Raw genomic sequence first — 12,100 nt, forward strand, 5'->3', positions numbered from 1 at the left:
AAAATAAAATAAAATAAAAAAATCTGCAGAAAAGGCCTATATGGACAAAGTATAAGATTATTACTAAATTGGTATAGTATACACTTAAAATTACATATTCACAGAAAGAGGTTAGAGAAAGAGAAATTTAAATGCACTGACATTTTTATTTCTTGCAACCTGAGTTAAATTCAGGTTTCCTTTCCTACAGAATGCAAACAAGACATCCACAAGGCAACTCCACTTCTAAGTTACAAATTACTAGATGTTAGAAAACTTTCTTGAAGGAGAGTGAATTTTTTTTTTGAGACACAGTCTTGCTCTGTTGCCTCGGCTTACTGCAAGCTTCGCCTCCCGAGTTCACGCCATTCTCCTGCCTCAGTCTCCCGAGTAGCTGGGACTATAAGTGCCAGCCACCACGCCTGGCTATTTTTTTGTATTTTTAGTAGAGACGGGGTTTCACCATGTTAGCCAGGATAGTCTTGATCTCCTGACCTTGTGATCCGCCCACCTTGGCCTTCCAAAGTGCTGGGATTACAGGTGTGAGCCACCGCGCCCGGCCAGAGAGTGCACTATTTTTTAAGTTAGTAGCACACCTAACATATAACTCACCTTAAGTTAGAAAAGCCATTTTTTGAAGGCACAGTTTGTTTCCAGCTCAACTGTGGAAATCGAAATCTGTCTGCAGTACCAAATCTCATCCCACAGTCAGCCCAGCCCTGGCACATTTGCTTGTTTCCATGAAATGTGTCTAATCTAGAGGGTAGCATTTTTTTGTTGACCCCAATCATCATGTGAAAAGATTCTGGAGACATGTTAGGTCGTCCTTCATTCTGGAGCCACATTAGGTCTTCATTCTCTGTGAAAATGCAAGCAACTCATTTATAAAGTAGCATCAGCAACCAGGCCTTCCTGGGCATGTGAGTGGGGAAGTGGCAGAAAGGACCAGCTGGCTGTCCTGTAGCTTAAGGACAGTCCCTCAGCACAGGACATAGAACAAGAGGGTCTGAACAAGAACAGGACAAAACAAGGCCCTCCAATATGTCAGAGGAAGACAAATTTCCAGAAAAGGCAACTCTCCTTCCATATACTTGGGGTAAAAAAAAAAAAAAACAGAGAAGGGCGGGTAACTGGCTTCATCAGTCCAGCAAAAGACAGGGAAGGGGCATAAAATAAGATGTTACTGTGCTTCAAGTCAGTTGAATCACTAAACTCATTATGCAAGTAGAAGGCTGCCGAGAATGTCTGGCAGTGGCCTTCACATGTATTTATTTTAAATAATTAGCTTAGGTCTGAGGTATAATGACTAATCTCCACGAGTCTATGCCTGATGGTGATCAACAGTTATGACATACATGGAAGGTGTTAGAGGAAAGAACCGGAAACAATTACAGTAAGTTGAACTGTGCATAAAAGCTGCTCTGCATCCCGGGTTCATACTTTTAAGCAGCATTTTTGCTGAAAGCCTCATGAAGTAGTTTTGTTTGGGTTGAGTGTTATGTTTAAAATTTCCCTTTTACCAGTTAGAATAATAATGCCGAGCTCATCTAATAAACAAATGTCTAGTTTGATAAGCTTTAATCAGGCCCTCACACCCTGGGATGGTCATTAATGACATGGATCAGAATCCCTGAGGTGGCTGGAATCTAACCAGTGTGTAGCACAGAAAGCTCTGCTTGCCTATGGAGGCTGTGGATATTTTTAGGAAGGTCATGCATTATGGGATGGGAATTTTTATAAACAGAGTGCTACATAAAAACTAATGCACTGTGGCAGCACTTAAAGAGGTTTGCTTTGCTTTGAGACACCACTGTTTATAGGCTGCAGAGTGTAAAGGGAAGTACTGGGAAATGGCAAAGGTCACATGGGCCAGTGCCATGTTTTAAGGTCAAAGGCACTGTTATTTTAAGTGACCTATCTCATTATTAAAATCAATCACTTTCACCATCTTCAAAATATTTTGTTTTTTAAAAAGGCAAGGGCCTTGTGGCTCCAACTATTTTGTTGGATATACCAGCATAAATAAATCAGTTTTAACTGACACTTCTAAATGATTTCTTTTGTAAAATGAAAGGAGAAAACTAGCCGAGCCAGTTAAAATAGTATCTGGGCATTTTTCCCCCCTTAGCTAAATTTTTCTATACAAAGTCAGCATCACTTGTAGAATTCCAGTCCTAAAACTGGGTGGCAGAGAAATAAGTGATGATTCGTTACCTTGCAAAAAGTGCAGAAGAGTCGGGGGGAATGCTAGTCAGGTCAGGAGACCCCAGGTTCCAAATAAACATTTTGCCCTCCTGAGGCCTGCCTAATGGTGATTCCCAGAGGGGTGGAGGAAGACCATTGCACAGCCACATCTGTGTAATACTCCATTCCCACAAACTCTATTGGGCACTCTGTCAGTCAGCCTGGCAGCCTCGAGCCAGTATAAGACCTGTTCCCAGTCACAGATGGAGAGTTCCAGATGAGAACATGTGGGGAAGAGGGGCTCACCCAATTCCCTGCACATTTCCAGGAGTCACAGTGAGCAGTGCTGGTGTGAAGCCCACCTACTAAAATACATGCCAAGGATGGGGGGCTGGAGGGAAGCGGGGACATCAGAAAACAAAAGAGCAACATGGCACACTCCATTTCCCATTCTAACACTGATCCTTTCCCAGAGGATGAATCGCAGATAATGTGTTCAGTGTGTGAGGAGGTGTGTGTGTGTGAATGTGTGTGTGTGTGAATGATGACTCCTAAACAAAGGTGTGGCAAGGACCCTCCTCCACCAAACGACTGGCTCACACACCCCCTTAACGCTCTGACTCATGGGAAGGCTTGGGAATGAGAAATAGAGGCTCGTGGCTGTAAGACTGAAATTCTGTCCACATCTTTCCACATGCTCACTAAGGTGAGAAATGCAACTCTTCTTATTCCAGCATGGTAAGCAAATGCCCAAGATACGCAGGGCCAGGCTACTGTGCTCAGACAAAAACTCTAATAAGCATTTTGCTGGAAGAACTAGGTGAGGTGTTAACCCTAGGGAAATGGAGGACAAACACTTCCTTATAATGGCAAAAACGTCTTAAGACCTACTCTATTATATCATTTGCAAACACACATTAATTTACATACTAAAATAGTAAATGAAATTTCTTGGAAGTTCAAAAAAAGCTCTTTCAAATCTTTTCATCACAATAGAGTAGAAATCCATCTGTCTTCAGAGTTGTCGAACTTTTCTTTCTGTGCTTTTTATGTTGACATCTAACTTGTCCACTTTGGTTGTCAGCCGGTCAAGAATGTCATCTTGCTCCTCAATTTCCGTCTGCATCCCCAGGGCTATGTCCTTCAGACGGCCCAGTCCCATGGAGAGCTCATCTGTGGGAGGAGGAAATGACATGTAGGCATGAGCAAACACAGTCGCAGCACCTGCAGATGCTTCCTGATGGTGTGGCTAAGGGGGAGAGACAGGCTGAGGGATCTGTGTTGCCTGGTGGGGTTGCACCCACTGCAGAGATGAGTCTTGACTTAACTGATTCTGTCATGGTGAAGAGTAAAGCCTCTTTCCCAGGTTTGTGACCGTGTGTGTGTGTGTGTGTGTGTGTGTGTGTGTGTGTCTTTGTGCACGCCGGGGGTAGGCAGATATGCCCAGGTGTGTGTGTGTGTGTGTGTGCACGCCGGGGGTAGGGAGATATGCCCAGGGCTGCTTTCTGCCTTTTTACTAAGAACAGCAGCCAGGAAAGAGCCAGAGGGGAGGGAGAAGAAGTAGTGCTGTGTAAGCCTTCTTACTTGCAAGATTAAATACAAAACACTAAGAGAAAAAGGATCAGGATACACAAATGCTTAGCACTGGTACCACAAATCTAAGCAAAATCGTTTTTTTTTTTTTTTTTGAGACAGAGTCTTGCTCTATTGCCCAGGCTAGAGTGTAGTGCTGTGATCTTGGCTCACTGCAACCTCCGCCTCCCGGGTTAAGCGATTCTTCTGCTTCAGCCTCCCAAGTAGCTGGAACTACAGGCGTGTGCCACCACACCCGGCTAATTTCTTTTGTATTTTTAGTAGAGATGGGGTTTCACCATATTGGCCAGGCTGGTCTCGAACTCCTTACCTTGCGATCTGTCCACCTTGGCCTCCCAAAGTGCTAGGATTACAGGCATGAGCCACTGCACCTGGCCAAAATCAGTTTTTTTAAGAAGGTACTCTTGGCCGGGCACAGTGGCTCACACCTTTGTGAGTGATCCTGTACTCACAAAGTGTGGGATTACAAAGTGTACTGTAATCCCAGCACTTTAAGAGGCCGAGGCAGGTGGATCGTGTGAGGTCGGGAGTTTGAGGCCAGCCTGGCCAACATAGTGAAACCCTGTCTCTACTAAAAAATACAAAAATTAGCCGGATGTGGTGGTGCATGCTTGTATTCCCTGCTACTTGGGAGGCTGAGGCAGAATCACTTGAACCTGAGAGGAGGAGGTTGCAGTAAGCTGAGATCAATGCACTGCACTCTAACCTGGGCAATAGAGCAAGACTCCATCTCAAAAAAATAAAATAAAAAGACAGGCTGAGTGTGGTGGCTTATGCCGGTAATCCCAGCACTTTGGGAGGCCAAGGTGGGTGGATCACTTGAGGTCAGGAGATCGAGACCATCCTAGCTAACATGGTGAAACCCCGTCTCTACTAAAAACACAAAAATTAGCCAGGCGTGGTAGCACGCACCTGTAATCCCAGCTACTTGGGAGGCTGAGGCATGAGAATCGCTTGAACCCAGGAGGCAGAGGCTGCAGTAAGCTGAGATCGCGCCACTGCACTCCAGCCTGGGTGACAGAGTAAAACTCTCAGAAAGAAATTAAAATAAATAAAAAATAAATAAATAAATAAAAAGATTGTCTTCAGGTCAGGCACAGTGGCTCATGCTTGTAATCCCAGCACTCTAGGAGGCCAAGGTGGGAGGATCACTTGAGCCCAGGAGTTGCGAGACCAGCCTGGGCAACAAAGTGAGACTCCATCTCTAAACAAAAAAGAAAAGAAAAGAAAGAGAAAAACAGTATAATTTAAAAATTTTAAAAAAAGATAGTATTCGGCCGGGCGTGGTGGCTCAAGCCTGTAATCCCAGCACTTTGGGAGGCCGAGACGGGCGGATCACGAAGTCAGGAGATCGAGACCATCCTGGCTAACCCGGTGAAACCCCGTATCTACTAAAAAAAAAATACAAAAAACCAGCCGGGCGAGGTGGCGGGCGCCTGTAGTCCCAGCTACTCGGGAGGCTGAGGCAGGAGAATGGCGTAAACCCGGGAGGCGGAGCTTGCAGTGAGCTGAGATCCGGCAACTGCACTCCAGCCCGGGAGATAGAGCGAGACTCCGTCTCAAAAAAAAAAAAAAAAAGATAGTATTCAGCTCTTTGCTTCTTAAGCTTACTGAAACTCGTGGGCCTCGTGCTCCATGGACAGTAGAATCTGTGGTTGCCTCAGGCCTCTGGAGGAAGCTCACTGGCAGCCAGGGCAGCAAAGGATAAGCAAACAGAGAGGCTGAGATAAAATATGTGATAATGTAAAGCCACCAGGCCAGGGCACTGGAGTCCAGAGAGCTTGCCTGAGTTCCTGAAATAGCAGGGAGCATGTGTTAAGATGGGAAGAGTGTGAACAAAGGCAACATCCCCTGCCCCACCAGAGTGGCCTGGCCTGAACTGTGTGAGCAGGGCCGGAGGGCTGAGCTCTGAACCAGCCACCCGCCCTTCTGCCAGGGCCCACCTCCTACTCTAGACTGCGTCCTGCCGGGACCTGCCCAGCTGCAAGTCCACAGTGCCAACTGTGCACCCTCAGCACCCCTACTGGTGGGCAGTACTCAGTGCTTCTTCCTGCCTCTGAATTCAGTATCTTTCCTCAGAGTCGCTTCTCCCACTTCCTGCCAGCAGGCACCAACCATACCATTAGCCCTAACCACTCCCTTTCTCCTGGTGAAGGACAAAGGGCTTTCACGCCTCTCTGGGTTTCTCTGGAGTGGTTAGATCTGGGCAGACACACCTTCTGCCTTAGAGGTCTTTGGCTCTGGAGGACAGAGTTCGGGCATAGAAGGAGGTGGCAGCTGTCTGGGGCTTCCCAGAAAGCAAGCAGGAGCAAACGTGTGCACAGACACTCCATGTGCATCTTCATGGGTTTCAGTTTTGCCTCCCACTAGATACCTTTACAGCAGGGGAGGATTTTATTATTTGTCCTCTCCACTTTGCCAGCTCCTAACAGGGGCTGGGAGACTGAGAGGGTGACCCAGGTCACCATGGGGGAGATTTCTGTTCATGGAGTAGTGGTAAGAGGAGGCAGCAAATCTGAGACACTACTTAGAATAAACTCACAGAACTGCCCACAGGCCAACACCTACTTGAACTTCAAGTAACTGACTTTTCCATTAAAAAAATAATCACTGGCTGGGCACAGTGGCTCACGCCTGTAATCCCAGCACTTTGGGAGGCCGAGGCAGGCGGGAGTTTGAGACCAGCCTGACCAACAAGGAGAAACCTCATCTCTACTAAAAACACAAAATTAGCCGGGCATGGTGGTGCATGCCTGTAATCCCAGCTACTCGGGAGGCTGAGGCAGGAGAATCGCTTGAACTCAGGAGGCTGAGGTTGCGGTGAACGGAGATTGCGCCACTGCACGGCAGCCTGGGCAACAAAAGTGAACTCCGTCTCAAAACAAAACATAACAAAACAAAACAAAACAAAACAAAACCACTAAGTGCTTGCCTGCTGGGCCCCAGGAACAAAGTAGTGACAAAATGGAAACTCTCCCATGCTGTCCTGGAATCTACATTCTGATTGGGAACACAGCAGGCAAACCAGCAGATACATAATCACAAACGGCCAGGGCAGCCCCCTGGAAACACAAGGGTCCCAAGAGACAGGGAGAGGAGACCACACTAATGCAAGACTGACAGAAAGAGAAGGAGTCAGACTGCAGAGAGTTGGGGGAGCTCATCCAGGCAGATAGGGGCCACGAGGCAGAAAGAACTCACATCAGAAATCCCACATGAGCCTGCAGGTGATGAGAGCAGAAGGGACCAGGGCAGGCAAAGAGAGCCTGGACTGCACTGTGAGTGTGTGGGGTTCCATGAGAGAGTTCTGGAAGAATATACCCCTCATTTCTTCTTTTTTTTTTTAGACGGAGTTTCACTCTTGTTGCCCAGGTTGGACTGCAATGGTGCTATCTTGGCTCACTGCAACCTATGCCTCTCGGGTTCAAGTGATTCTCCTGCCTCAGCCTCCCGAGTAGCTGGGACTACAGGCGCCAGCCACCACGCTCGGCTAATTTTTGTATTTTTAGTAGAGACAGGGTTTCACTATGTTGGTCAGGCTGGTCTTGAACTCCTGACCTCAGGTGATCCACCTGCCTTGGCCTCCCAAAGTGCTGGGATTACAGGTGTGATCCACTGCGCCTGGCCCCCAGCACACCCTTCTGTTTTGAAACATCATGCTGGAGGCTGTGTGGCCAAAATGCCAATTGCAACACGAGCGCTAATTCCATCCCAGGCACTTTCTGGCTCAGGTAACCTTCCCACTGTTCTCAGAGGCAGCCCGTTTCACAAGGAGGAAAACAGGGCTCTGAGTGGCCAGGTGGGAAGGGAAGGATGGAGTAAGCGGTCATGTCCAGGCTCCACTTTATCGCCTCTTAGGGACTCCTGGGTCCCTGGTGCTGTTCATGAAAGTGAGAGGTGGGGAGGGCTCGGTTGGGCTGGAAGTAGGAAATGGTGAGAAGTGGAGAGACTCCAGAGACAGTGAGGTGGCAAGATGGACCCAGCTTAGTGTGGGATGCGATGTGTGGGGAGGGAGCTGAAGATGGAGGTCCTCACGTAGGGGCTATGCTTGGCGTGAGCTGCCTGAAGGAACAGTGGCTTACAGAAGCTGGTGTGGCGCTCAGTCTTACCTAGGTTGCTGTCGATCTTCTGGTGATAGGCTCGAAGGTGTGGGTTCTTTGGGTAAGCATCGGTACTCACAGCAGAACCAGCCCCTCTGGGGACAGGGTCTAAGTTTAGAAGGAAACACCAGGAGAGTGGTTAATTGACATTGTTCAAATGCTGCTTCACACACCCAAAACAATTTCATCTGGAAAATGGGTGGAAGGAATGAAAGGTTGGTTCTGAGGCTATCCAGAGGGATGAGGGAGGAGCACAGTGCAGGCTCATGGGCCAGGAGAGATGCTTCCACAGGGTAGGGGATAGTTCCCACTTTCCCTCAGTCCTTGGGAGATGAAAGACCCTCAAACTAAGGGTCACCTACTCAGACCCTGGTGCACAAGCTCAGGAAAGACACGAGTCACACAAGTGACAATATACAGTGGAACTGCAATAATGCAAAACTACACAGTCTGTGGACAAAGTCTAAAAATACACATTGTTACATTACATAAATGGAATTATGGGTAATTTTGTTTCTTTCCGAAATTTATCTCTACGCTATATTTTCACTTGAAACAAATAAGCAAAAAAAAAAAAAAAAAGAAATGTTAAATAATGCACATTTGCCACAAGAAATCTTCCTTGAACCCTAGTTTCTTCTTTTTTAAAATTATCTTTCTTGGCTTGAATGAACTTCAGTTTCTAAATGCACACAGAAAAGCCCTGTCATCCCAGTTTATCTCCTTTAGGGAAACATCACTTTCTAGACTTAGCATATTTCCTCCAGCACCAACCAACTGAAACCATTCTGCAAACTGTACCGATTTTTTTTTTTCAGTCTTTTAATATATACGACACAAATGGAAACTCCTTAATTCCTTAAAATTGTGGCTTGGGTGCAGTGTCTTGTGCCACTTCTCCAGGGTGTGATGAGGCCAATTTTCCCCACCCTTGCCTTTCAATTTACACTCACTTCCTCCACTTGCCTTTCCAGACTGAACAGTGCTGATGATGTCAGTCTCTCCTGCTCCCCGCTCTTCCTCCATCTGGTCTCCCCACCTGCATCGACCACAACCATGGTGGGTTCCAGAGCTTCCATGGTGTATCGTTTTCTTGAAGGCAGCACAGTTTTAAGCCTTTGGTTTCTAGCACCAATTTCAATGTACCCTGGCTGTTGGGGGGCCTATGGAGGAGGCCCCAGGAGCCCTAAATTCCTTTCCAGATAAGGGATATTTCTGGGCCTATCACTTGATAGAAGTGGAATGATTTGACCAACACTCACTGTCTTGCACACCTTGTCCATGTGGCTGCTGCTCCTCCTGCTTGGGCTGGAGGCTGTATTAGCCCCTCACTGATGCTGTGACAAATGACCACAAACTTGTCTTATGGTTCTGGAGGTCAGAAGTCCAACGTGGGTCTCACTGGGCTGAGTCGGGGTGTCCTCAGGGTTGCACTCCTTCTGGAGCTCTTGGGAAGAATCTAATTCCTCACCTTTTGCAGTTTTTAGAGTTCACTTGTGTGCCTTGGCAGGTGAGTCCCTTTCTCCATCTTCAAGGCCAGCAACATCTTCAGATCTCTGACTCTGCCACTCTCTCTTCTGCTTCTCTTTCCACTTAAAAGGGACCTTTGTGATGACACTGGACCCAACTGGACAACCCAGGATAATCTCCCCCATCTTGCTGATTAGCAATTGTAACTCCATCTGCAACTGTAATTCCGCCTTTGCCATATAACCTAACAGACTCACGGGGTCTGGGGATTAGGACGTGGACAGCTATTTACCAAGGGGTTTTTCTGCAGTTGCCTTTTTACTGCTGGAACAACTGAGAGTGACATAGGCAGGAACCGATGATGGGCAGGCTTATTGTCTTTTTTGAGACAGAGTTTCACTCTTGTTGCCCAGGCTATAGTGCAGTGGCATGATCTCAGCTCACTGCAACCTCTGTCTCCCAGGTACAAGTGATTCTCCTGTCTCAGCCTCCCAGGTAGCTTGGATTAGAGGCATATGCTACCACACTTGGCTAATTTTTTTGTGTTTAGTAGAGACGGGGTTTCACCATGTTAGTCAGGCTGGTCGCAAACTCCTGACCTCAGGTGATTCACCTGGCTTGGCCTCCCAAAGTGCTGGGATTACAGGTGTGTGTTATTGCACCAGGCTAGGCAGGCTCATTTTCAATGGAACGCAGGCCTTCACTTCCTTATTCTCCTCTCCATGGAGGCAGGGAGGAGGGAGGAGCCCTACCATAAGGCACACCCCCAGTTCCCCAAGAGCATGCCGGGTCCCTAAGGCCCTTTGGCTAGCATGGGTGATGCTGGCAGCTGGGGCCCCTGCCCACTCCCCCGAGAGGTTGCTACTGCCCCCTAAGGACCAGTGCCAAACCCAGAGGTCTCCCTGCTAGAATTCAAATAGGGCTGTGCACACAGGTGTCCACTTACCTGTATCATCCAGCTTTCTAAGGTTTGGGTGGCTGGCCTGGTACTTTGCTTCCTGTTCTTTACTTGTACTTATGGCTTCTTTCAATCTTTGGATAAAAGTTTACAAAAAAGGACAGTATTAAAAAGGAAAAATCCCTATGACAATGTTATCAGTATTTTCACATAATGCCTGTATGCCAAAAATCAAATGCTTCTTCTGTACCAAACTCCTTCTGACCAAAGTAGGGATTTCAACAGCTTCTCCTAGGAGCACAGCTGGCCAAGCAATAAGCCTACAAAGACCCCTGCCTCAGAAGTGTGGCAGCTAAGCCAGGTGTGGTGACTCATGCCTGTAATCCCAGCATTTTGAGAAACTGAGGTGGGAGAATTGCCTGAGCCCACGAGTGTGAGATCTGGGCAACATAATGAGACCTTGTCTTTACCAAGAAAAAAAAAAAAGCAGTGTAGCATCGAGTTAGGTGGCCCTCTCTCAGGGAAACCAGGATTCCTAGGACCAGGCAGATGGAAAGCACATGGAACAACCAAATGGGTACTTTAGACCACAGTTAGCAAACAATGACCTGCCACCACATCTGGCTCACCTCCTGTTTTTGTATTGTTTCCTCGTTCTTTTTTTTTTTGAGATGGAGTCTTGCTTTGTCACCCAGGCTGGAGTGCAGTGGCGTGATCTCGGCTCACTGCAACCTCTGCCTCTCGGGTTCAAGTAATTCTCCTGCCTTAGTCTCCTGAGTAGCTGGGATATTACAGTTACAGGCACGCACCACCACGCCCAGCTAATTTCTGTATTTTCAGTAGAGACGGGGTTTCACCATGTTGGCCAGGCTGGTCTTGAACTCCTGATCTCAAGTGACCCACCCACCTCGGCCTCCCAAAGTGTTGGGATTACAGGCCTGAGCCACTGTGCCCGGCCCCAAGTTATTTTTATTGTGGTAAAATACACATAACAAAATTTCATGAGCAAAGAATGGCCTTAGAGATGACCATCTGCACCTCAGATGACAAACTTAGAACCTCAAGAGTTTCATTGTTCTCATTAGTGCACTTACATTACCAAAATACTGTATTCAACTATTACTGTTTTTGTTGTTGTTGATTGAGATAGGGTCTCTCTCTCTCACCAAGTTTGGAGTACAATGGCGCAAACACTGAAGTCTCTAACTCCTAGGCTCCTGATTCTCCCACCTCAGCCTCCCGGGTAGCTGAGAACACAGGCACTCACCACCCTGCTTTTTTTTTTTTTTAATTTAATTTTTTGAGACAGAGTCTCGCTCTGTCACCTAGGCTGGAGTGCAATGGCACAGTCTCAGCTCACTGCAGCCTCCGTCTCCCGGGTTCAAGTGATTCTCCTGCCTCAGGGTCCCGAGTAGCTGGGATTACAGGCCCCCACCACCACGCCTGGCTATTTTTTGTATTTTTAGTAGAGATAAGGTTTCACCATGTTGGCCAGGCTGGTCACGAGCCTCAGGTGATCCGCCTGCCTCAGCCTCCCTAAGTTCTGGGGTTACAGGCATAAGCCACTGTGCCTGGCCAATATTTTAATTTTTTTTATTTTTTTATTTTTGAGACAGTCTTGCTCTGTTGCCCAGGCTGGAGTGCAGTGGTATGATCTCGACTCACTGCAACCTCCACCTCCCGGGTTCAAGCTATTCTTCTGCCTCAGCCTCCTGAGTAGCTGGGATTACAGATGCCTGCTCAAGCGATTCTCTGGCCTCAGCTTCCAAAAGTGCCAGGATTACAGGCATGAGGCATGAGCCACTGTGTCCAGCCTATTACCCTTTTTTTTCTGTTTTGAGACAGAGTCTCGCTCTATAGCCCAGGCTGGAGTGCA

General features: G+C 47.5%; 1 protein-coding gene across 1 annotated transcript in view; it reads right to left on the reverse strand.

The window, feature by feature from the left end:
- Nucleotides 1–1,231: 1,231 nt before the first annotated feature.
- SNAP29 (synaptosomal-associated protein, 29kDa) overlaps nt 1,232–12,100 on the reverse strand; it is a 42,732-nt gene continuing 31,863 nt past the window's right edge. The window contains exons 3-5 of the mRNA XM_011987338.1: nt 10,273–10,358; nt 7,866–7,964; nt 1,232–3,336 (exon numbers count right to left, since the gene is read on the reverse strand). Of these exons, the coding sequence (XP_011842728.1) occupies nt 3,179–3,336; nt 7,866–7,964; nt 10,273–10,358 (343 nt within the window). The 3' untranslated portion in view covers nt 1,232–3,178. The remainder of the gene's footprint in view (nt 3,337–7,865; nt 7,965–10,272; nt 10,359–12,100) is intronic.

This window comes from Mandrillus leucophaeus, unplaced genomic scaffold (genome assembly GCF_000951045.1).
Source record: "Mandrillus leucophaeus isolate KB7577 unplaced genomic scaffold, Mleu.le_1.0 Scaffold308, whole genome shotgun sequence".
NCBI lineage: Eukaryota > Metazoa > Chordata > Mammalia > Primates > Cercopithecidae > Mandrillus > Mandrillus leucophaeus.